The sequence below is a fragment of the Macaca thibetana genome, chromosome 1, assembly GCF_024542745.1.
Source record: "Macaca thibetana thibetana isolate TM-01 chromosome 1, ASM2454274v1, whole genome shotgun sequence".
NCBI classification, from domain to species: Eukaryota; Metazoa; Chordata; class Mammalia; order Primates; family Cercopithecidae; genus Macaca; species Macaca thibetana.
Window position 1 is genome coordinate 44,811,892 of NC_065578.1, and position 22,657 is coordinate 44,834,548.

General features: G+C 42.3%; 1 protein-coding gene across 6 annotated transcripts in view; it reads left to right on the forward strand.

Annotated features, from left to right (window-relative positions):
* The window catches only part of NASP (nuclear autoantigenic sperm protein), a 39,873-nt gene that overhangs the window by 15,262 nt on the left and 1,954 nt on the right, over positions 1-22,657 (forward strand). For 2 of the 6 annotated variants that reach the window (XM_050798186.1, XM_050798191.1), the window contains exons 3-14: positions 3,788-3,860; positions 5,974-6,084; positions 8,980-9,060; positions 10,549-10,658; positions 11,382-12,395; positions 17,551-17,630; positions 18,764-18,849; positions 18,961-19,034; positions 19,959-20,147; positions 20,249-20,415; positions 21,255-21,311; positions 21,860-21,937. In XM_050798186.1, coding sequence (XP_050654143.1) covers positions 3,788-3,860; positions 5,974-6,084; positions 8,980-9,060; positions 10,549-10,658; positions 11,382-12,395; positions 17,551-17,630; positions 18,764-18,849; positions 18,961-19,034; positions 19,959-20,147; positions 20,249-20,415; positions 21,255-21,311; positions 21,860-21,937 — 2,120 coding nt within the window. The remainder of the gene's footprint in view (positions 1-3,787; positions 3,861-5,973; positions 6,085-8,979; positions 9,061-10,548; positions 10,659-11,381; positions 12,396-17,550; positions 17,631-18,763; positions 18,850-18,960; positions 19,035-19,958; positions 20,148-20,248; positions 20,416-21,254; positions 21,312-21,859; positions 21,938-22,657) is intronic. The other 4 variants (XM_050798195.1, XM_050798198.1, XM_050798189.1 and 1 more) reach the window with 4 other exon arrangements.

Consider the following 22,657-nt stretch of genomic DNA (forward strand, 5'->3'; position numbering starts at 1 on the left):
TGAGCCAAGATCGCGCCACTCCAGCCTGGGCAATAGAGTGAGAGGCTGTTTCCAAAAAAAAAAAAAAAAAAAAAAACCACTTGTTGACTGGGCATGGTGGCTCCTGCCTGTAATCCCAGCACTTTGTGTGGCCAAGGTGTTGGATCACTTGAGGTCAGGAGTTTGAGACCAGCCTGGCCAACATGGTGAAACAGTCTCTACTAAAAATACAAAAATTAACTGGGTGTGGTGGTGCCCTCTTTTAATCCCAGTTACTGGGGAGGCCGAGGCACAAGAATGGCTTGAACCCAGGAGGTGGAGGTTGCAGTGAGCTATTGTGCCACTGTACCCCAGCCTGGGTGACAGAGCAAGACTTTTTTTTTTTTTTTTTTTAAAAGACAAGTGACCACTTTGTTGGGTTTGGGTGTGGTAACAGAAGTATATCCAGTTATCTGAAAGGACTATTTAAATATTAAATATTGCCTTTCCAACTGCATATCTATGTCAAGTCAGATATTCTTGTACTTTAATGAAAATAAAACATTGCAGAATAGTGAATAGGGAAATCCTGTTCTACTAACAGACATTTAGGAGATTTGTAAAAATGTAACATCGCCACTATTCTTACCAAATTTTTGTTTTGAAGAGTTACTTTTCAGAGAAAGTCATGTTATTAGCATGTAACATTTTAAAATATTTAAAATTATTTTAGTTTTAATTTCAGTATGGCGAATACTGATAGATGTAACTTGCATACACAGAGGCTTTTGGAGGGCTTCAGTAATGTAACAGTGTAAAGGATCCTGACATCAAAGTTTTTTTGCTCTTACGTAACACCAGCATCTCCATTTGTTCACAAGATCCCACTCATTGTTTACTTAATAATAGAACTCCTGTAGTTCTCTATACAACAATACTATTGTTTCCTATGAGATTACTTATATCAACCCACTAGGTATCATCAGGTTTAACCGTTTGTTGACCCCCTCATACTTCCCTTCATCTGTTACCTCACATCAGTTTCTTTGACAGGAAAATGTGAAAGAAGTGTCCACTCTGTTTCTCTACTACTACTTTTGTTATTAATTGAAGCTACTTCAATCAAGTTTTTCTCTACCATTCTACTAAAATAGTCTTGTTTACGGTCTTTAATACCATCCATATTCCTAGTAGTCATCTCTCAGCTCTCTGAGTTAATCTTGTCTTTAACATTTGACCCAATCCATTACTCCCATTACTTTTTCCCGTTACATTTTTTATTTTTATTTTTATTTATTTATTTATTTTTGAGATGGAATCTTGCTCTGTCACCCAGGCTGGAGTGCACTGGCACGATCTTGTCTCACTGCAGCCTCCTCCTCCCAGGTTCAAGCAATTCTCCTGCCTCATCCTCCCAAGTAGCTGGGATTACAGGCGTGCACCACCATGCCCAGCTAATTTTTGTATTTTTAGTAGAGACAGGGTTTCGCTGTGTTGGCCATCCACTGTGCCCGGCCCCGTTACTTTACTTCATACTATTTTCTTGTCTCTTTTCCTTCACTGGCTATTCCCCCAACCCCTGTTCTTCCTCATCTTCCCTATCTAAATATTGGAAGGCTTCCAGGACTCAGCCAGTCCTACAACCTCTTTATTAGTAGCCACTCCCTATGTATTCTCCCTGGTTAAGTCCCGTAGCTTTAAGTACCTGACTCTCCCATTTGTATCTCTAGTCCCCATATCTCTCCCAAATTTCCCCTTATAATATCTTGGAGGCCTAATAGGGATCTCAGAATTAACATATCCAAAGCTAAATACTGTACAGTAATTGATTGCCTTGTTTCTCAATGACTTTTCCTTCAGTTGACTTTTTATCAGACAGTGGCAATGTTGTTCTAGAATTTTTCATCTAGATTGTGTAGATTTGAATCGCTGCCATTAGTATTGAGTTTTCCATCTGTAAAGTGGGGGTAATAATTCAATAATTTTATGAGGTGAAGATCCTAGGGTTTAAATGTAGATAAAATTTCTACATCGTCCGTTATTAACAATACCAGTTGCCCAGGCCAAAAAACGTTTGCTTTATCTCTCACTCTTTTATTCAATACATTATATACCTAGTCCATTAGCAGATTTTATTTTATTTTATTTTTATTTTTATTTTTTGAGACGGAGTCTTCCTCTGTCGCCCAGGCTGGAGCACAGTGGCCGGATCTCAGCTCACTGCAGGCTCCGCTTCCCGGGTTTATGCCATTCTCCTGCCTCAGCCTCCTCCCAAGTAGCTGGGACTACAGGCACCCGCCACCTTGCCCGGCTAGTTTTTTGTATTTTTTAGTAGAGACGGGGTTTCACCGTGTTAGCCAGGATGGTCTCGATCTCCTGACCTCGTGATCCGCCCGTCTTGGCCTCCCAAAGTGCTGGGATTACAGGCTTGAGCCACTGCGCCCAGCCCATTAGCAGATTTTAAAATAAGTATATTCAGAATCTAACCTCTAATACTCCTCAGGTTCTTGTCTAGATTTTTGCAGTTTCTTTCTTTCCTTTTTTTTTTTTTTTTAAATAGAGAAAGAGTGGTGTTTTTTTGTTTTTTGTTTTTTGTTTTTTTTTTTTTGGACATAGGGTCTTGCTCTGTTGCCCAGGCTAGAGTGGAGCAGCATGATCCTAGTTCACTGCAGCCTTGAATTCCTGGGCGCAAACAGTCCTCCTTCCTTAGCCTCCTGAGTAACGAGGACTGCAGGTGCACACCGTGATGTCAGCTAATTTTTGTATTTTCCTGTAGAGATGCTAGTCTCGAACTCCTGGGCTCAAGTGATCCTCCCACCTTGGCCTCCTGAAGTGCTGGGATTACAGGCATGAGCCACCATGCTCAGCCTTAGACTTTTTCTTTTTCTTTTTTTTTTTTTTGAGATGGAGTCTCGCTCTGTCACCCAGGCCGGAGTGCAGTGGCACAATCTCGGCTCCCTGCAACCTCTGCCTCCCTGGTTCAAGCAATTCTTCTGCCTCAGTCTCCCAAGTAGCTGGGACTACAGGCACACACCACCACGCCCGGCTAACTTCTGTATTTTCAGTAGAGATGGGGTTTCACCATGTTGGTCAGGCTGGTCTAGAACTCCTGACCTTGTGATCCACCTACCTCAGCCTCCCAAAGTGCTGGGATTACAGGCATGAGCCACCGCAGCCCGGCCAGACTTTCTTTCCAACTGGTTTTCTCCCCAGTTCTATTCTTGTTCTGTCTTAAAGTCTATACTAACGTGATGCTGCTCTCTCCCTCTTCCCTTTTATTTCCTATATTCTTCCCCAGCTTAGTCTAGCCAGAAAAGTTTTCTGTTTTTCAAATATTTCAAGCAAGCTTCTTTTAGAGCTTTGAACTTACTGTTGCCTCTGCCCTAGAGTGCTTTTCCCTTGTTTTTTTTTTTTTTTTTTCCCCAGCTTACCTTAAGTTCTCTGCTTCAATTTGACATTGTCCATGTGGTCTTAGCTCATTCTTGTTATAATCACAGTGTCTTGAATTGTGCCCAACAATATTAGGTGCCCAAGTATTGTTGATTGAATTAAGAAGAGGGATTATCCTTCCAAATAATTTGGTTTTCATTAATGGAACTTAGAATATCACTGACTCTTGCTCTTTTGACCCAGGTTTTTCTTAAAGCTATAAGAAACATTAAATAAAGGTCTAATTGACACACAGGAAACTGCACATAACTTTAAAGTAACAATTACGAATTTCTACATATGTATATACACCTGTAAACCATTATCACAATCAAGATAATGAGCATATTCATCACCTCAAAGTTTCCTCATGTGCCTTTGTACTTCATTCCCTCCCCAGCAACCATTAATCTGCTTTCTGTCACTGAAGATGGGTTGCATTTTGTAGAATATTATCTAAATAGAATCATACAGTAAGTACTGTTTCTTTTTGTATAGTTTCTTTGATTCAGCATAATTATTTTGAGATTCATCCATGTTACCACGTGTACTAATAGTTCATTCTTTTTATTAGTGAATGACATTTCATGATGTAGATATATCACAATTTGTTTATCCATTTGGGTTTCCAGTTTTTGGCTTACAAATAAAGCTGTTGTGAATATTTGTGTACAAGTCTTTGTATGGGCATTCATTTCCATTTTTTGGGTCCATACCTAGGAGTGGAATGGCTGGATCATATGGTAGGTATATATCTAACTTTAAGAAACAACCAAACTGTTTGTAAAGTGATTCTATCATTACATTATTACCAGCAGTGTTTGACAGTTCTAGTTGCCCTACATCCTCACCGTCATTTGATGTGTGGTCAGTCTTTTAAAAATTTAGCCATTATAGTGAGTATAACAGTATCTTATCATGGGTTTAGTTTGTATTTTTTTGAGTGACCCATAATGTTGGCATCTTTTCATGTGCTTATTTGCCATCCATGTATCTTTGATGACATGTTTGTTAAAATCTTTCGCCCCCTTTTTATTGGATTATTATTGCATTCTAAGAGTTCTTTATATATTCAAGTCCTTTATCAGAAGTTTTGCATATATTTTCTACCAGTTTGGCTTGCCTTTTTTGTTTTTATAATAGTGTCTTTCAAAATCAAAAGTTTTTCATTTTAATGGTATGTCTACTTTATTTTTTTTTCCCTCTTGTTAATAGTTTGTGCTTTTTCTTTCATATTCAGGAAGTCTTTGCCAAACCCAAAGTCACTAAGATTTTTATCCTATAGTTCCTTGTATAAATTTTATGGTTTAAATCTTATATTTAGATAGCCTATGATCCATTTCAGATTAATTTTTGTATGAGGTATAGATAACAGTTGAGGTTCACTTTATTGCATGTGGATTTATAATTACTCCAGCACCATCTGTTAGAAAGATTATCCATTCCCCATTGCATTTCCTTGGTACCTTTGTCAAAATTTCAGTTAGTTGTATATGTGTGGATCTGTTTTTGTACTCTGTTCTGTTTGATCCATTTGCTTTTCTTTATGCCAATACTACATTGTCTTAATCTTTTTTTTTTTTTTTTTTTTTTTTTTTTTTTGAGACGGAGTCTCGCTGTGTCTCCCAGGCTGGAGTGCAGTGGCGTGATCTCGGCTCACTGCAAGCTCCGCCTCCCGGGTTCACGCCATTCTCCCGCCTCAGCCTCCCAAGTAGCTGAGACTACAGGCGCCTGCCACCACGCCCGGCTAGTTTTTTGTATTTTTAGTAGAGACGGGGTTTCACCATGTTAGCCAGGATAGTCTCGATCTCCTGACCTTGTGATCCACCCGCCTCGGCCTCCCAAAGTGCTGGGATTACAGGCTTGAGCCACCGCGCCCGGCCTGTCTTTTTTTTTTTTTTTTTTTTTTTTTTTTTTTTGAGACGGAGTCTCGCTCTGTCACCCAGGCTGGAGTGCAGTGGCCGGATCTCAGCTCACTGCAAGCTCCGCCTCCCGGGTTTACGCCATTCTCCTGCCTCAGCCTCCCGAGTAGCTGGGACTACAGGCGCCCGCCACCTCGCCCGGCTAGTTTTTTGTATTTCTTAATAGAGACGGGGTTTCACCGTGTTAGCCAGGATGGTCTCGATCTCCTGACCTCGTGATCCGCCCGTCTCGGCCTCCCAAAGTGCTGGGATTACAGGCTTGAGCCACCGCGCCCGGCCGTCTTAATCTTAAAATCACTGCCTCTTGCCCTGTTTACCTAAATGCTTCCTAATAATTCTTTTAGCTAGTACAATTTGTATGAATTTATGGTTCTTTTATGATACCTTTTTTATTTGTTGCTTAATTAGCAAATATCTATAGTAATGCAATACAGGCTTTGTGAGTAGATGAGCCGTTACGAGAAAATATTCTAGTCAAGCTTCTGGGAATGTTGCCTTTAAGATTTCTTTTGATTTTTGTGATGGTAAATAAGTGTGTTAGCCAGGCCTTGCCAGAGTAGTCCAAAGGTTTTAAAAAATTAAACTATTGTTCAAATATAGCAGGTATTCAAATAATACTGATTTAAACAGTACTTGACACTAGAAAAAAATCTTTTTCTTGCAGTCTGGATGTGGATAGTGAAGCTAAGAAACTATTGGGTTTAGGACAGAAACATCTGGTGATGGGGGATATTCCAGCAGCTGTCAATGCATTCCAGGAAGCAGCTAGTCTTTTGTAAGTATTGTATATTTTGCTATGATGTAATATTATGTTCTAATAAACCTTGAGTTATAAAAAGTTATTTTATGGGGAAAAAACATGAAGAGCAAGAAAACATTTGATTATTTTTCATGTGGTTTGTACCAGTAACTATAAGTGTAAAACTTTAAATATCACCAAGCAATTCCACCGTTTCATTTTCCTGAGTAATGTAATTTATATTCCAATCACTGCTAATTTAGGTGACCACACCTTGTCCTAGTTTGTCTAGGACCTCTCTCCCCACCCTCCCCCGCCTTTTTTTGTTGTTGTTGAGACAGGGTCTCTGTCATCCAGGCTGGAGTGCAGTGGCACAATCTCATGCTCACTGTAGCCTCAACCTCCCAGGCTTCCCAGTAGCTGGGACCACAGGTGTGTGCCACCATGCCCAGCTAATTTTTGTATTTTTTTTTTGTAGAGATGGGATTTCCCCACATTGCTCAGGCTGGTCTCGGAAGTCTTGGGCTTAAGCCACCTTGGCCTCCCAAAGTGCTTTGTAAAGGGATTACAGGTGTGAGCCACTGAGCCCAGCCTGACTTTCCCAATTTTAACACTGGAAGTTTGTGTCTATGGAAACTCTTTAGGCCCAAGCAAGTCATGATTGATAGCGCTATTATTAGCACAGCATTTTTTCATACATTTTTAGCACATTTTCATACATTCTTAGCACTGTTGTTGGAATTGCTTAGAAGTTGGTAGCTACCACCAGGTAGCCATGTAGACCTATATCCTGGAGGAAAATGTTAGCTTTAGGGCCTTAAAGATCATTTATTTTCCCCCAAAGACTTTAATGTACCTCCATTATCTGAGAGGGGAAAAAAAAAAAGTTAAATCTTCAAGCATCAGGCTTTTGGTTTATGGCTAGATTTGAGTTAGTTTCCTCAAATATAGTATTAGCAATTGGAATTGAAGGTCAGTCATTACATACATTACATACAGTTGATTACATTACGTACAGTTAAGTTAAATGTTCCTTATAAAAGAAATGGTTATAACAAAGCATTTGTGGGTTTCAGGTTTGACGATTAATATCAATCCATTCTTTTCCTAACCCCCTACTGCCTCTCCCAATATCCAGAACAGAATCTTACTCCTGGATATCTGCAATAATCTCTTGTCTGATTCCTGTCCTCTTTGTTCCTCTCTGCTTGAGCTTAATGAATTGGAGCTCTGGTAGGGTAGAGACCAAATTTTATCTGGTAGTATTTAGGGAATTTTATATTTTTTAATTTTTTTTTGAGATGGAGTTTCACTCTTGCTGCCCTGGCTGGAGTGCGACGGCGTGATGTCAGCTCACTGCAACCCCTGCCTCCCGGGTTCAAGTGATTCTCCTGCCTCTACCTCCCGAGTAGCTGGGATTACAGGCATGCACCACCACGCCTGCCTAATTTTGTATTTTTAGTAGAGATGGGGTTACTCCATGTTGGTTAGGCTGGTCTCGAACGCCCGATCTCAGGTGATTCACCTGCCTCAGCCTCCCAAAGTGCTGGGATTACAGGCGTGAGCCACTGTGCCCAGCTGAATTACGTATTTTTATTTAAAAATGCATGGTTGTCTTACAACATAAAATGTTACCTAAGTTTTTAAGCACACATAAACACTTTTTTCTTAGGTTATTTTTCCCAGATTACTGGAGAGGTCAGTATTCCCACGTTTTCCTGCCATTAAGGGTATTTAGGAAGAAAATTTGAGATGTCCTATTCTAATCTAGTAGACTACCCTTAAACATGATCTCCATCACAATTTACTGCTTAGGTTCTCTGTTTACTCTCAATAGACTCTTAGGCCATTAGTTGGCCTGGCTTTGCATGAATTCTGTCAGTATTTCACTCCATGAAAGCCAGTCTTCTTACCTTACATAGAAAAGTACTTTCTCCTTTCATTTATTTGTTCATTGTTTTTTTTTTTTTTTGAGACGGAGTCTCGCTCTGTCGCCCAGGCTGGAGTGCAGTGGCCGAATCTCAGCTCACTGCAAGCTCCGCCTCCCGGGTTCACGCCATTCTCCTGCCTCAGCCTCCCGAGTAGCTGGGACTACAGGCGCCCACCACCTCGCCCGGCTAGTTTTTTTGTATTTTTTTTAGTAGAGACGGGGTTTCACTGTGTTAGCCAGGATGGTCTCGATCTCCTGACCTCGTGATCCGCCCGTCTCGGCCTCCCAAAGTGCTGGGATTACAGGCTTGAGCCACCACGCCCGGCCTTCTCCTTTCATTTATTATACTTATGTAATTTTTGTCCTTCTCTAAATTTAATAGCTAAGACTTATACACAGTGCTATTTGTTGTCTAAACATTGTTTTCAGTGCTTTTACATACATTAATAACTCATTTAGTTCTTGCAACAGCTCTTTGAACAAACAGTTATTAACGTTCCCATTTACAGATGAGAAAACTAAGGCACTGTGAGAATAATTTGTCTAAGGTCTCACAGCTAGTTATGGGTTAAAGGTAGGATTTGAATCCAGGTAAAACAGCTCCAGATATTCTGCACTTTACATCATGCCTTTCCATGGGCCTTAATCATCCTCTAGGTCCCAGCCAAAGGTCCTTTAACTACTCTGGTCTATATTGACATCCGTCTTTTAGCAGGAGGAATACCTATTAATACCTTAGGGTTGTTTGGCCCTACATTATATATTACTAATTGTAGCACAATTATTTTACTTACGATGTGTATATGTTATATATTGATAAAGAGCATACAAGATTTTCATGCATTGTTTAACGTCGCTTTGACCTTGACTTGAAAGCAAGAGGGGTATTGGTTTCCTAGGAGTATGTTACTGGAGAAATACCAATTTATAACTGAAGAACTAGAACTAAATGTTTTAGACTAGATGGTAATTCAGATTTTAGATTTTTATTCTCTTTGTAGAGGTAAGAAGTATGGAGAGACAGCTAATGAGTGTGGAGAAGCCTTCTTTTTCTATGGGAAATCACTTCTGGAGTTGGCAAGGTATGGATGTTGTATTTAAAAACTGAAGTTTCCTTGTTAGGATTGTTTACTAGCTTTGAGATTTCACAGGAACTAAGCAAGATTGCTTTTACCTAGAGAGTTTTGAAGGAGCTTGAAGTAGTGATCGAAGTTGTGAATGGCACTTGATACAATTAGTAGTTATATTTAAATTTTGACTTCTGGAGTCAATTAGGAGCAAAGATCTTTCTGATAGTAAATGATCCAAAGTTCAATGTAGGGAGAGAATCCTTAAAAGCACTGTGAGCTAGCTCAAAACAAGGACTGAATAGAGGACAACTGGAAAGAATTAGCAGGTGAGACTGTCGAGTAAAAAAGACTCTTACTATTGAAAAGTTCTTGGCTACGTTCTATCAGAATTTATTAACCAGAATAAGTTCTGTTTAGGGTATACAAACTAGCAAATGATATCATCTATTTAATCTCAGTTCTGGTAAGGTTTTTTTTTTTTGAGATGGAGTCTCACTCTGTCACCCAGGCTGGAATGCAGTGGCATGATCTTGGCTCACTGCATCCTCCATCTTCCGGGTTCAAGTGATTCTTCTGCCTCAGCCTCCTGAGTAGCTGGGACTACAGGCGCGTGTCACCACACCCAGCTAATTTTTTATTTTTAGTAGAGACAGGGTTCAGCGTGTTGGTCAGGCTGGTCGTGAACTCCTGACCTCAGGTGATTCACCCACCTCGGCCTCCCAAACTGCTGGGATTACAGCCGCGAGCCACTGCACCTGGCCCAGTTCTGATAAGTTGTTTTTTTGTTTGTTTGTTTTGTTTTAAGACGGAGTTTCACTCTTGTCACCCAGGCTGGAGTGCAGTGGTGCGATCTCCGCTCACTGCAACCTCTGCCTCCCAGGTTCAAGCGATTCTCTTGCCTCAGCTTCCTGAGTAGCTGGGATTACAAGCCTACGCCACTATGTCCAGCTAATTTTGTATTTTTAGTAGAGACGGGGTTTCTCCATGTTGGTCAGGCTGGTCTTGAACTCCCGACCTCAGGTGATCTGCCTGCCTCCGCCTCCCAAAGTGCTGGGATTATAGGCGTGAGCTGCCATGCCTGGCCTCTGGTAAGTTTTTAATCTCATAATCATATAGAACTTTCTCATGATTTGCCATGAAAATCTTGCTAGAGCATTTTTGGCTATTTAGAGAAATGGGTGGATACAGAGTTTGGGAAATAGTATGGTTCTGTTACAAATGGAATGCATATAGGTCTTGTTCTTTTGACAAGAGACATCACGCTTTTCAGCGGCTGGATGGAGGAGTAGAGTATGCTTATTTCCTTTCAGTGCTCTTGCAGTCTTGATTTATATTACTAAAGTTTTGTTCATTGCTTCCTTGAATATAATATAGTTATATATTGCCTGCGCTTGGCTTACTCTTCCCTTGCTTTTATAATACAGGACTATATTTTCTGTCTTAGAAAAAATTGCTAGGTTCTAGCCATCAAACCTTTGGTGCTTTCTCTTGTTCTTCTAGAATGGAGAATGGTGTGTTGGGAAACGCCTTGGAAGGTGTGCATGTGGAAGAGGAAGAAGGAGAAAAAACAGAAGATGAATCTCTGGCAGAAAATAATGATAATATAGATGGTATGTGGAGTTGCATGTGACATTCAAGAGATGCGACGTTGTATATTTCTTGTATACAGTGGTGGAAACAGGGCTCTACCTGTCCTGGATGGTCTCTCCTAGGATGCTTGGGGTGATGCCTGCATCGGGTAGAGATTGCAGTGGGGGTAGCTGTTTACTGAAACTGACAGCAGATTTTTCTAAGAGAATAACTTAATCTCTTAAGTAAATTTGGTTATTTCAGTTGGGGTTTTTTAAACCAAAAAGATAAAAGCAAGATTAAATTGGTGTTTTAAATACTATTACAACCTTAAATATTTTTCTGATGCAAAATTTTTTAAAACAGCCTGTGCAGTTCAGTTATTTTAATAGCGGTACTTTTAGAGCCCTTGTACATTTTTTATGTCTGCGAAAATTATATAATTTCTAAGCTGAATTTGGCTGCTAGAGTTTTACATATCAGTTGGGGGAGAATGAAAAACTTGGCATCTCTTACCTAACTGGTAATCAGAATGCTCAAGTAAAACAAAAGTTTAACAAGCTTGGGGTTCTTTTGCAATAAGTTGCTCTGCTAGCTGGGACGCTCCCTTTCCTTTTCTCTAGGGGGCAGATAGTTTTAAGGCCATCTGCTGAAACTTGGTAGGCTTTTTGAGGGTTTAAAGGGAATGTATTTTTAGTTTCCATTTATGCCTTTATCATTAAACTCGAAGACATGTTTATGCTTCATGTTCTTTAACCATGTAGAGGAAGCAAGGGAAGAGTTGAGAGAACAGGTTTATGACGCCATGGGAGAAAAAGAAGAAGCCAAAAAAACAGAAGACAAGTCTTTGGCAAAGCCTGAAACTAATAAAGAACAGGACAGTGAAGTGAAGAAGGGTGGAAGAGAAGATATGGATATAAGTGAATCTGCAGAGGAGCCACAGGAAAAAGTTGACTTGACTCTAGATTGGTTAACTGAAACCTCTGAAGAGGCAAAAGGAAGAACAGCACCAGAAGGACCGAATGAAGCTGAGGTTACTTCTGGGAAGCCAGAACAGGAAGCACCAGATGCTGAGGAAGAAAAATCAGTTTCTGGAACTGATGTCCAAGAAGAGTGCAGAGGAAAAGGTCAGGAGAAGCAGGGAGAGGTAATTGTGAGCATGGAGGAGAAGCCAAAAGAAGTTTCAGAAGAGCAACCTGTGGTGACTGTAGAAAAGCAGGGCACTGCAGTGGAGTTAGAAGCAGAGTCTTTAGACCCAACAGTCAAGCCAGTGGATGTGGGTGGGGACGAGCCAGAGGAGAAGGTAGTTACCTCTGAACATGAGGCAGGAAAGGTGGTTCTTGAACAACTGGTAGGTCAAGAAGTGCCACCTGCTGAAGAGTCACCAGAGGTGACAACAGAGGCTGCAGAGGCCTCAGCTGTAGAGGCTGGATCAGAAGTCTCTGAAAAGCCTGGGCAGGAGGCTACAGTTCTCCCTAAGGATGGTGCAGTCAATGGACCGTCAGCTGTAGGAGATCAGACCCCTATTGAACCACAGACTTCTATAGAAAGACTGACAGAAACAAAAGATGGCTCAGGACTAGAGGAGAAGGTCAGGGCAAAGCTGGTTCCTAGTCAGGAGGAGACTAAGCTGTCTGTAGAAGAGTCTGAGGCAGCTGGAGATGGGGTTGATACCAAGGTAGCCCAGGGAGCTACTGAGAAATCAACTGAAGACAAAGTTCAGATAGCTGCTAATGAAGAGACACAAGAGAGAGAAGAACAGATGAAAGAGGGTGAAGGTAACCGGGATATGCAAGAGCTGCAGTGGGTGGAGTACATTCTGGATTTGACTCACTAATTATGGGTAAAAGTCAGCCTTCCATTCAGGATTTTCCGTCTGCCTTTGGATTAGGAAAGGGCTAAATGCAAAGGGGGGTAGTTTAACAAGGTTGTGCTAGTCAAGTAAGTTAAATCAAAAGCAGCAAGTGTTCTTTAGTTGGCTTATAAACTAACATTTTTACTAACTGCAAAATAGGCCTTCTTTGTGATTTCTGAGACTTGGCTAGCTATCAGTAACTTGTTGCATCATACTAGCCAATAAAGTGGGATGGAAAAGGTAGATGAGGGGTGGGGTAGGTAGGGAAATAGTGGGCTAGTAGGCTGGCAGAGAATGCTGAATGGATGTTCACTTGCATGCCTCTGGATTTTAAAATTTATTGTTCACATGACTCCTTTTCTGTGTGTTAGGAAGCAGGAACAGAGCAGTAGAATCCACTGAATTGGTACACTGAAGCAGGCATGCCATTTAAATGAAGATAGTTAACCTTGACTGTTGTATCACCAGAGTTAAAGAACTCTGGTGCTCCTCTCTACCTTTAAGTCTTCAGGAAGTGTTTAGAGGCTTATTCACATTAGTTAAAACAGGCCCCCCACCACCTTCCCCAAGGCAACAAAAAACAGAACCATTAGCTCTCTTGCTGCTTTCCTTCCTCATTTCATGCTTGCTTCGGCTGCTAAACTGAATTTTTTGTTACTTAGAATATTATAAAGCGTGGATGCTTTCTATAATGCTATTGATCTAATTGTGATTAAATTTCATTAAGATGTATAAGCCTCTAATTACTACATAACTGGCAAGTCTGACTTTTGCTATCATTTGAGGATTCTACTGTATATAAGGTTCATCTAACATTGGCATTAATAACCACAGGTATATTCCAACTAATGGTTACTTCTTGTAATTGCCAGACTACTTCAAGAGTTCTCTTCAGTTTTAGATTTTCAGAGACCCATCTTCAATACTTTGAGCTCATTCTTGTAAACTTCCTTCCACTATGTGCAGGTCCCTGTACTCCAGCCAGCACAGGCTCAGTAACTGGAAATGAATTGGCTAAAATGGTAGCACCATTGGGTTTCTTTTCTTTATGGAAAAAAGCACAGAACTAAATTCCTAAAAAAAAAAAAAAAAAAAAAACCAAAACCCAAAACAAAACTCCCATGTCTTGATCTTAATGATTGTGAGCGCAAGCTCTGCTGACTGGCTCCTAAGACCTTGAATGGTAAGCTACGATAGATATGTCATAGTAGGATCATAATTAACATTGTTAGAGCTCTCTCACATATATTACATCTGATCCTAAAACAATACTATGTGGTAGGTAGTAGTGCCCAAGTTATAGTGATGAGGTTGAAGTTTAAAGGTTACATGACTTGTTTAGGGTCATAGTACTGAATCCAAACCAAGATCTGCCTTGAATATATTATTCTTCCCAAGTTACCACACATCAAAGAAGACAGTGTTCATCCCTTTCCTACACTCAGAAATTTTGTTGTGGACTGGGTGACAGTGTTCATCGCTTTCCTACACTTATTTAGAAATTTTGTTGTGGGCCGGGTGCAGTGGCTCACGCCTGTAATCCCAGCACTTTGGGAGACTGAGGTGGGCGGATCACCTGGTCAGGAGTTTTGAGACCATCCTGGCCAGTATGGTGAAACTCCGACTCTATTAAAAATACAAAAGTTAGCCGGACATGGTGGCATGTGCCTGTGGTCCCAGCTACTCAGGAGGCTGAACGAGAAGAATGGCTTGAACCCGGGAGGCAGAGGTTGCAGTGAGCCGAGATCATGCCACTGCACTCCAGCCTGGGCAACACAGCAAGTCTCTGTCTCAAAAAAAAAAAAAAAAAAAAAAAAAAACAAACAAAAAAAAAAACCAAAAAGAAATTTTGTCACTTATTTTAAAAATTAACTATATTTGAAAAGCCCCAGGCTTTTCATATGCTGCATCTTTTGGTGTTGTATATCAAGTATTGTTCTGCTTGTAAAGACAATACAGTTTTCCGTACCTTACAAAAGAAGAAATGGGAGAAAGAGGTTTAAGTAATTTACCCTAGTCACACAGTAAGGAGAAGGCTGGGTACCCAAACTTCTGGCTCGAGTACTCAACCACTTTCTGTGCTTTATTTTCCTTTATGTGGCAGCACCATTCTGCAGAAATCTTCCAAGCAGTTTTTTCACTTAAAAATTAAAACCCTATTTACTGCCACCTCTTGACTCTTTGCCATGTGTTGGACTGTACATTTCCTTCTAATAAAGATAATTGGTCTGTTCCATTTCTTTTTGAATCGGGTCTTGCTCTTTTGCCAGGCTGGAGTGCAGTGGCATGACAGTCATGGCTCACTATAGCCTCAAACTCCTATGCCGAAGCCATCCTCCTGCCTCAGCCTCTCAGGCAGCTGAGACTGCAGGTGTGCACCACCATGCCCAGCTGGGGTGCAATGGTGCAATCTCAGCTAACTGCAACCTCCACCCCCCAGGTTCAAGCATTTCTCCTACCTCAGCCTCCCGAGTAGCTGGGACCACAGACACATGTCCCCAGGCCTGACTAATTTTTTTGTATTTTTAGTAGAGATGGAATTTCACCGTGTTGACCAGGTTGGTCTCGAACTCCTGACCTCAGGTGATCCACTAGCCTCAGCCTCCCAGAGCGCTGGGATTACAGGTGTAAACCATAACACCTGGCCCACCATACACCATTATCTTTTCATATCCAAATTTCCAAGTGGGTCTGGGCTTAGTTCCCCAAAGTTAGACCAGATGGGTGGTTTTATTAACTCCGCCCATCCTCTAGCAGAATACACAGAAAAGCTGAAGTAGATTTACATATTTAGGATAATTGACAGAAAAGTAAATACTTCATCTTCCCAATGTGTAGGAAAAATTAAATTGATATTGTTATCTTCTATTCCTATCTGGTATCTCTTCCTACTCATACCAGAATGCTAGAAGACAACCTCTAATTTGAAACAAAGTATCTTAATTACTTGGAAGTTTTACATCAGATTTTTAAATTAAAATTCCTATAATTGCCTCAGAAGAATGTTATTGGTTCCTCTTGAGGAATCGGCACCATCTTCAAGGAATGGTGGGGAGCTAGGTTAAGGAGAAAGCCATTGCCATTAGTTTTTTTTTTTTGGAGACGGAGTCTTGCTCTGTCACCCAGGCTGGAATGCAGTGGCATGATCTAGGCTCACTGCAACCTCCACCTCCCGGGTTCAAGCGATTCTCCTGCCTCAGCCTTCTGAGTAGCTGAGACTACAGGTGCATGCCACCACGCCTGGCTACTTTTTTGTATTTTTAGTAGAGATGGGGTTTCATTGTGTTAGCCAGGATGGTCTCAATCTCCTGACCTCATGATCCTCCTGCCTTGGCCTCCCAAAGTGCTGGGATTACAGGTGTGAGCCACTGCGCCTGGTAGTCGTTGCCATTACTTTAAAACCTTTCCCAACCCGTGCCCAGGTATCAATGGCAATGCCCTGATGTCCTCAGTAAATAAATTTGTTAAAGTGTTTTCTAAGCTTCTTTGAAAATGGAATTTTTTTTTTTTTTTTTTTTTTTTGAGACGGAGTCTCGCTCTGTCACCCAGGCTGGAGTGCTGTGGCCGGATCTCAGCTCACTGCAAGCTCCACCTCCTGGGTTCCCGCCATTCTCCTGCCTCAGCCTCCCGAGTAGCCGGGACTACAGGCGCCCGCCACCTCGCCCGGCTAGTTTTTTTTTTTTTTTTGTATTTTTTAGTAGAGACGGGGTTTCACCGTGTTAGCCAGGATGGTCTCTATCTCCTGACCTCGTGATCCGCCCGTCTTGGCCTCCCAAAGTGCTGGGATTACAGGCTTGAGCCACCGCGCCCGGCGAAAATGGAATATTTTTATGGTTGCTGCTGGTAAAACTCTTTTAACCTGACTATTGCTCTAAGGCTTAATTGCCATTTTTATATTCCCATTGTAAGGTGTTAGTATTTGAGCTCTTTTGGTGGTGTTAAAAATGCATAATGAAAGATGGTAGAGAGAGGTACATTATATCCAATTCATGAGTTGTTTGTATTAATAAGCTTATTTTAATCACTTAACATTGTTGATTTGTCTAATCACTGACAGTAGAGCTGTTGATTAGGAGCCTGACCTTTAGATGGTTGACTTGTGAGTGTATTCAATGTGGTGAGATATAGTGTTGATAAGGCTGCAGATTTTAGAGGTGTCATTAACAAGGTATAGGAGTAAAATAGGGGTTATAGTATTTCTTACTCAAATTCTGTACGTGCTAGAGCTGGCTGGAGTCTGTGACATGCTCATTGGTGTAAGTCGGTAAGGACTATGCTTTTTGCTCAACACAGCTCAGTTGTGGGAAAGCTAGTCTCTTGAGCATTCTTGATCAGAATGGACTGGAATCATTTAACTTTGCTACTTTCCCAGGCTGTTAGTATTATCAAATGAATGGCTTAAAGATGTCAGAGGCCGGGCGCAGTGGCTCACGCCTGTAATCCCAGCACTTTGGGAGGCCGAGGCTGGTGGATCACAAGGTCAGGAGATCGAGACCATCCTGGCTAACTCGGTGAAACCCCGTCTCTCCTAAAAATACAAAAAATTAGCCGGGCGTGGTGGCGGGCGCCTGTAGTCCCAGCTACTCGGGAGGCTGAGGCAGGAGAATGGCGTGAACCCGGGAGGCGGAGCTTGCAGTGAGCCGAGATCACGCCACTACACTCCAGCCTGGGCAACAAAGCGAGACTCCGTCTTAAAAAAAAAAAATCTATCAGAAACACTGACTGAGGTCTCCACCTGCTTCTGGCTGAGTGGATGGGAGCTTCTAGCCAGTGAATAAGAGGCATTAGCCAATGTATCTTACTCTAAATGGTCCAGGTTGACTTTTAAAAGAGAAACACGCAGCCTTTTACTTGCTGAAGGTCTGACCCGTAGACTAAGATTACACATTCTTAGTCTAGGTTACACTTGAACTAGACTGCACCCACTGACAATATATTCAATTCAGGTGTTAACTCACTTGGATTAGCATCTGGCCTGTCCTATCTCTGAATATAGGTTGACACGTGTATTAGAATCTCTGACTAGTCAGAAGATGTTCTTAGTTATATTCTCAATACTGAGGAATTTTTACTTCTAGAAACTGAAGGATCAGAAGAGGATGATAAAGAAAATGATAAGACTGAAGAAATGCCAAACGATTCAGTCCTTGAAAACAAGGTATGTTGTTAGCCACTCAGTACTGTTGTCAGCCTTTCTCTTTTTTTGGGAGACAGGAGCTCACTCTTGTTGCCTAGGCTGGATTGCAGTGGGGTAATCATGATCATGGCTCACTGCAGCCTAGACCTGAGCTTAAGTGATCACCTCAGCCTCTCAAGTGGCTGGGACTACAGGCTTGTGCCAACACGCCCAGCTAATTTGCAGGACTGTAGCTTACCTAGTTTAGGCATGATTTTTTTTTTTTTTTGAGATGGAGTCTCGCTCTGTCGCCCAGGCTGGAGTGCAGTGGCGCAATCTCGGTTCACTGCAAGCTCTGCCTCCCGGGTTCATGCCATTCTCCTGCCTCAACCTCCCAAATGGTTGGGACTACAGGCGCCTGCCACCATGCCTGGCTAATTTTTTGTATTTTTAGTAGAGACAGGGTTTCACCGTGTCAGCCAGATGGTCTCGATCTCCTGACCTTGTGATCCGCCCACCTCGGCCTCCCAAAGTGCTGGGATTACAGGCGTGAGCCACTGTGCCTGGCCTGTTATTTTTTTAAGAGAGAGAATCTCTGTCTCTGTTTCCCAGGCCAGAGTGCACTGGCACATTCAGGGCTCACAGTATCTTCAGCCTCCTGGGTTCAAGGAATCTGGCCTCATCTTCTCAGATAACTAGGTCTCCAGATGTTTGCCACCATGTCTGGCTAATTTGTTCTCTAATTTTATTTTGTTTAGATGGTGTCTTGCTATGCTGCCCAGGCTGGTTTCAGACCTGGCCTCAAGTGATTCTCCTGCCTCAGCCTCCAAAAGTGTTGGGATTATAGGCATGACCCAATATGCCGAGCCCTCGGCGTGATTATTATAGATAACTGTCCTTTGGTTATGGATTAGGGATCCTTTATTCATGCCTAGGATGGGAGGATAAATTTGATTCTAGGGGTCCTGTGTGTTAGTATGTGAGCCAACATTTCACTGTTACAATACCACTGACATGGCCATGACTTAGGATAGTATGTGGACCCATTCTCTAGATTTTAGGGAGAAAGTCCAAATTTTGAATTGTATATCAACTTTTTTTAAGCTACGCTGTTATACATTTAGATTTGTATTCTGAAAAGATGCCTATCCTTTTTTTTTTTTTTTTTTTTTTAGTCTCTTCAAGAAAATGAAGAGGAGGAGATTGGGAACCTAGAGCTTGCCTGGGATATGCTGGATTTAGCAAAGATCATTTTTAAAAGGTAAAACTCTTGGTGCTTCTAGGCTTGGGTTGAGAGCTTGGTGGTTAAATAGAAACCAGTTAGGGTTAGACAGATACTGTTAAGGTTTTTGATCAACTTTCCTTCTTTTAGGCAAGAAACAAAAGAAGCCCAGCTTTATGCTGCCCAGGCACATCTTAAACTCGGAGAAGTTAGTGTTGAATCTGGTAATGCATTTTCCATTTTATACTCTCCTACCCTCTTCAGCTCCCTCGTTCTTCCTCTAATAGATTCTCTAGAACCCAACTTGATCTTTAAAAAGACAGGTCTGGGTTCCCTATAGACCCTGGAACAATGAACAGTCTCTTTGAGTGGCACTCATAGAAAGTCTTTCAGTAAGTTTTTTTCTTTTTTTTGAGATGGGGTTTTGCTCTGTCGCCCAGGCTGGAGTGCAGTGGCATAATCTCTTCTCACTGCAACCTCCGCCTCCCAGGTTCAAGCAGTTCTCCTGCCTCGGTCTCCCGAGTAGCTGAGATTACAGGCAGCCACCACCATGCCCAGCTAATTTTTGTATTTTTAGTAGAGATGGGGTTTCACCATATTGGCCAGGCTGGTCTTGAACTCCTGACCTTGTGATCTGCCTGCCTCGACCTCCCAAAGTGCTGGGATTACACGCCCAGCCTCAGTAGGTTTTTTTTTTTTTTTTTGAGACGGAGTCTCACGCTGTTGCCCAGGCTGGAGTGCAGTGGCGCGATCTCGGCTCACTGCAAGCTCCGCCTCCCGGGTTCCCGCCATTCTCCTGCCTCAGTCTCCTGAGTAGCTGGGACTATAGGCGCCCGCCACCGCGCCTGCTAATTTTTTGTATTTTTAGTAGAGACGGGGTTTCACTGTGGTCTCGATCTCCTGACCTTGTGATCCGCCCGCCTCGGCCTCCCAAAGTGCTGGGATTACAGGCTTGAGCCACCGCGCCCGGCCTCAGTAGGTTTTTAAAAGTCATTTTGACATTCTTTATAGCCATGGGTCCTGGAAATAACTATAAACAAAAATGAAATGTTAAGTATGGACGCATTCCCGTAGGATGGGTCTGAATTCTGGAAGTATTTTATGTTAAATGCTGTCCATTTACTTGCTCTTCTTTTTCTCTTTGTTAGAAAACTATGTGCAAGCCGTGGAGGAGTTCCAGTCCTGCCTAAACCTGCAGGAACAGTACCTAGAAGCCCACGACCGTCTCCTTGCAGAGACCCACTACCAGCTGGGCTTGGCTTATGGGTACAACTCTCAGTATGATGAGGCAGTGGCACAGTTCAGCAAATCTATTGAAGTTATTGAGAAGAGAATGGGTGAGTGAAGACCAGCTGCTTCATGGTGATGTTGGATCCAGCAGTTAAGGGAAAATAACAGTTCTTTTTTGCGCCATTACTAATCATTTTATTCTTTTTAGCTGTACTAAATGAGCATGTGAAGGAGGCTGAAGGATTGTCTGCTGAATACAAGAAAGAAATTGAGGAACTAAAGGAACTGCTACCCGAGATTAGAGAGAAGATAGAAGATGCAAAGGAGTCTCAGCATAGTGGGAATGTAGCTGAACTGGCTCTGAAAGCTACTCTGGTTGGTTCTGTTAACATTTTGATAATAGCATGTTTGGTACCATTTATGTTAATGTTTCATTTGCCAGGAACTTTTCATCATGACTTGGTTTCCAGGGAGTTGGTGGGCTCATCTAATTATTCCTATCGAATAATGCATTGGTTAAGAGGAAATACCCTGGAGCCCCAGACTATCTGGGTTTTAATTCCATACTTAAAATGGCCATGGGCATTTCTCTCCCTCAGTTGACCCATTTGTAAGTTGGGGATAATACAGGTTGAGATTCTTACCTGAATGCTTGAGACCAGAAGTGTTTTGCATTTCAGATGCTTTTGGATTTTGGAATATTTGCATCATACTCAACAGTTGGATACCCTTAATCCAGAATCTGAAATGCTCCAGAGAGCATTTCCTTTGAGTGTCAGTCAGATTAAGGAATGGGCTGCCCAACCTGTAGTACATTATGTGTAAAATACTTCTGACAGTACTGGAAAAATAGACATTTCTTAACAAATGTAAGTTGCTATTTCCATTTCTAAGAACTCATTTGCATAAATTAGTGAGGCATTGAGAGGCATTGACCACAAATTGCCTGGTTCTGTTTTTGGCTGTGTTAGAATGTCCCAGAGCTTTTTACCCTGCAGGTAGGATATGGAAGATTATCAGGTACACTCTGCGACTATGCTCTGGGTGGCTGCTAGACAGGGATAGATGGGCCAGGGGTAGAAGATCTTAATACTATATGGAGGCCACTAGCATTTCAGGTCTTAGTTGTTTGGATGGTGATGGGTACCTGTTACAAGGCTGCGGGTGGCCTGGGTTCTATCCTGAAACCAATTTGGGTTTGCCATTTCTTGCAGGTGGAGAGCTCTACTTCAGGTTTCACTCCTAGTGGAGGAGGCTCTTCAGTCTCCATGGTGGGTATTCAGGTGGTTTTTTTGGTCACTTATATTAAGTCTCAGTGTTGGCTTGGTGTGGTGGCTCATGCCTGTAATCCCAGCACTTTGGGAGGCCGAGGCAGGATTGCTTGAGGTTTGGAATTCAACACTAGCCTGGGCAACATAGTGAGACCTTGTCCCAAAAAGACTAAAAAATCATATAAGCTGCCGGGCGCGGTGGCTCAAGCCTGTAATCCCAGCACTTTGGGAGGCCGAGACGGGCGGATCACGAGGTCAGGAGATCGAGACCATCCTCACTAACACGGTGAAACCCCGTCTCTACCAAAAATAACACAAAAAACTAGCTGGGCGAGGTGGCAGGTGCCTGTAGTCCCGGCTACTCGGGAGGCTGAGGCAGGAGAATGGTTGAACCCGGGAGGTGGAGCTTGCAGTGAGCTGAGATCCGGCCACTGCACTCCAGCCCGGGCGACAGAGCGAGACTCCGTCTCAAAAAAAAAAAATCATATAAGCCTCAGCATTGATCTCATATAGCTTGTACAATTGCTAATAAAGGCTTATTTTGCCAGATTGCCGGTAGAAAGCCAACAGATGGTGCTTCCTCATCAAACTGTGTGACTGATATTTCCCACCTTGTCAGAAAGAAGGTAAGTCTACATGTGGTGTTTCTTTCCTACCTTTTTCTCAGATTCCATTTTTAATACCTTTCCTATAAACCTCTCCCTATATAGTTGGTGCATATAAGACACTCATTTTCCAAAGGGGGTAAGGATTTGTGAGTGGAGACAGTTTTTGTTGTTGTTGTTGTTTGTTTTGAGACGGAGTCTTGCTCTGTAGCCCAGTCTGGAGTGCAGTGCCATGATCTTGGCTCACTGCAAACTCTGCCTCCCAGGTTCAAGCGATTCTTCTGCCCCAGCCTCCAGAGTAGCTGGGATTACAGGCGCGTGCCACCATGCCTGGGTAATTTTATATTTTTAGTAGAGACGGAGTTTCACCATATTGGTCAGGCTGTTTTCAAACTTCTGACCTCGTGATCTGCCCGCCTCGGCCTCCCAAAATGCTCCCAGCTGTGGAGACAGTTTTTATTTGCACACCTCTTTTTGCAAACACTCCTGGCCTTCTAAAGCCCATAGAATTACCATGAAAGCTGCAGAGGAGGATTGGATTAGCAGCTGGCAGGTTTTCTTTGACAGTAGTCATTCAGCAGCAGGCCTGTTTGTACTTAATTCCTGAGTCTGCCTTTTGCCTACAGTACTGGTGGCTCTTTTATTTTGGTGGATAGGGGAACTCATTTTTTTTGAGATGGAGTCTCGCTCTGTCACCCAGGCTGGAGTGCAGTGGCCTGGTCTCGGCTCACTGCAACCTCT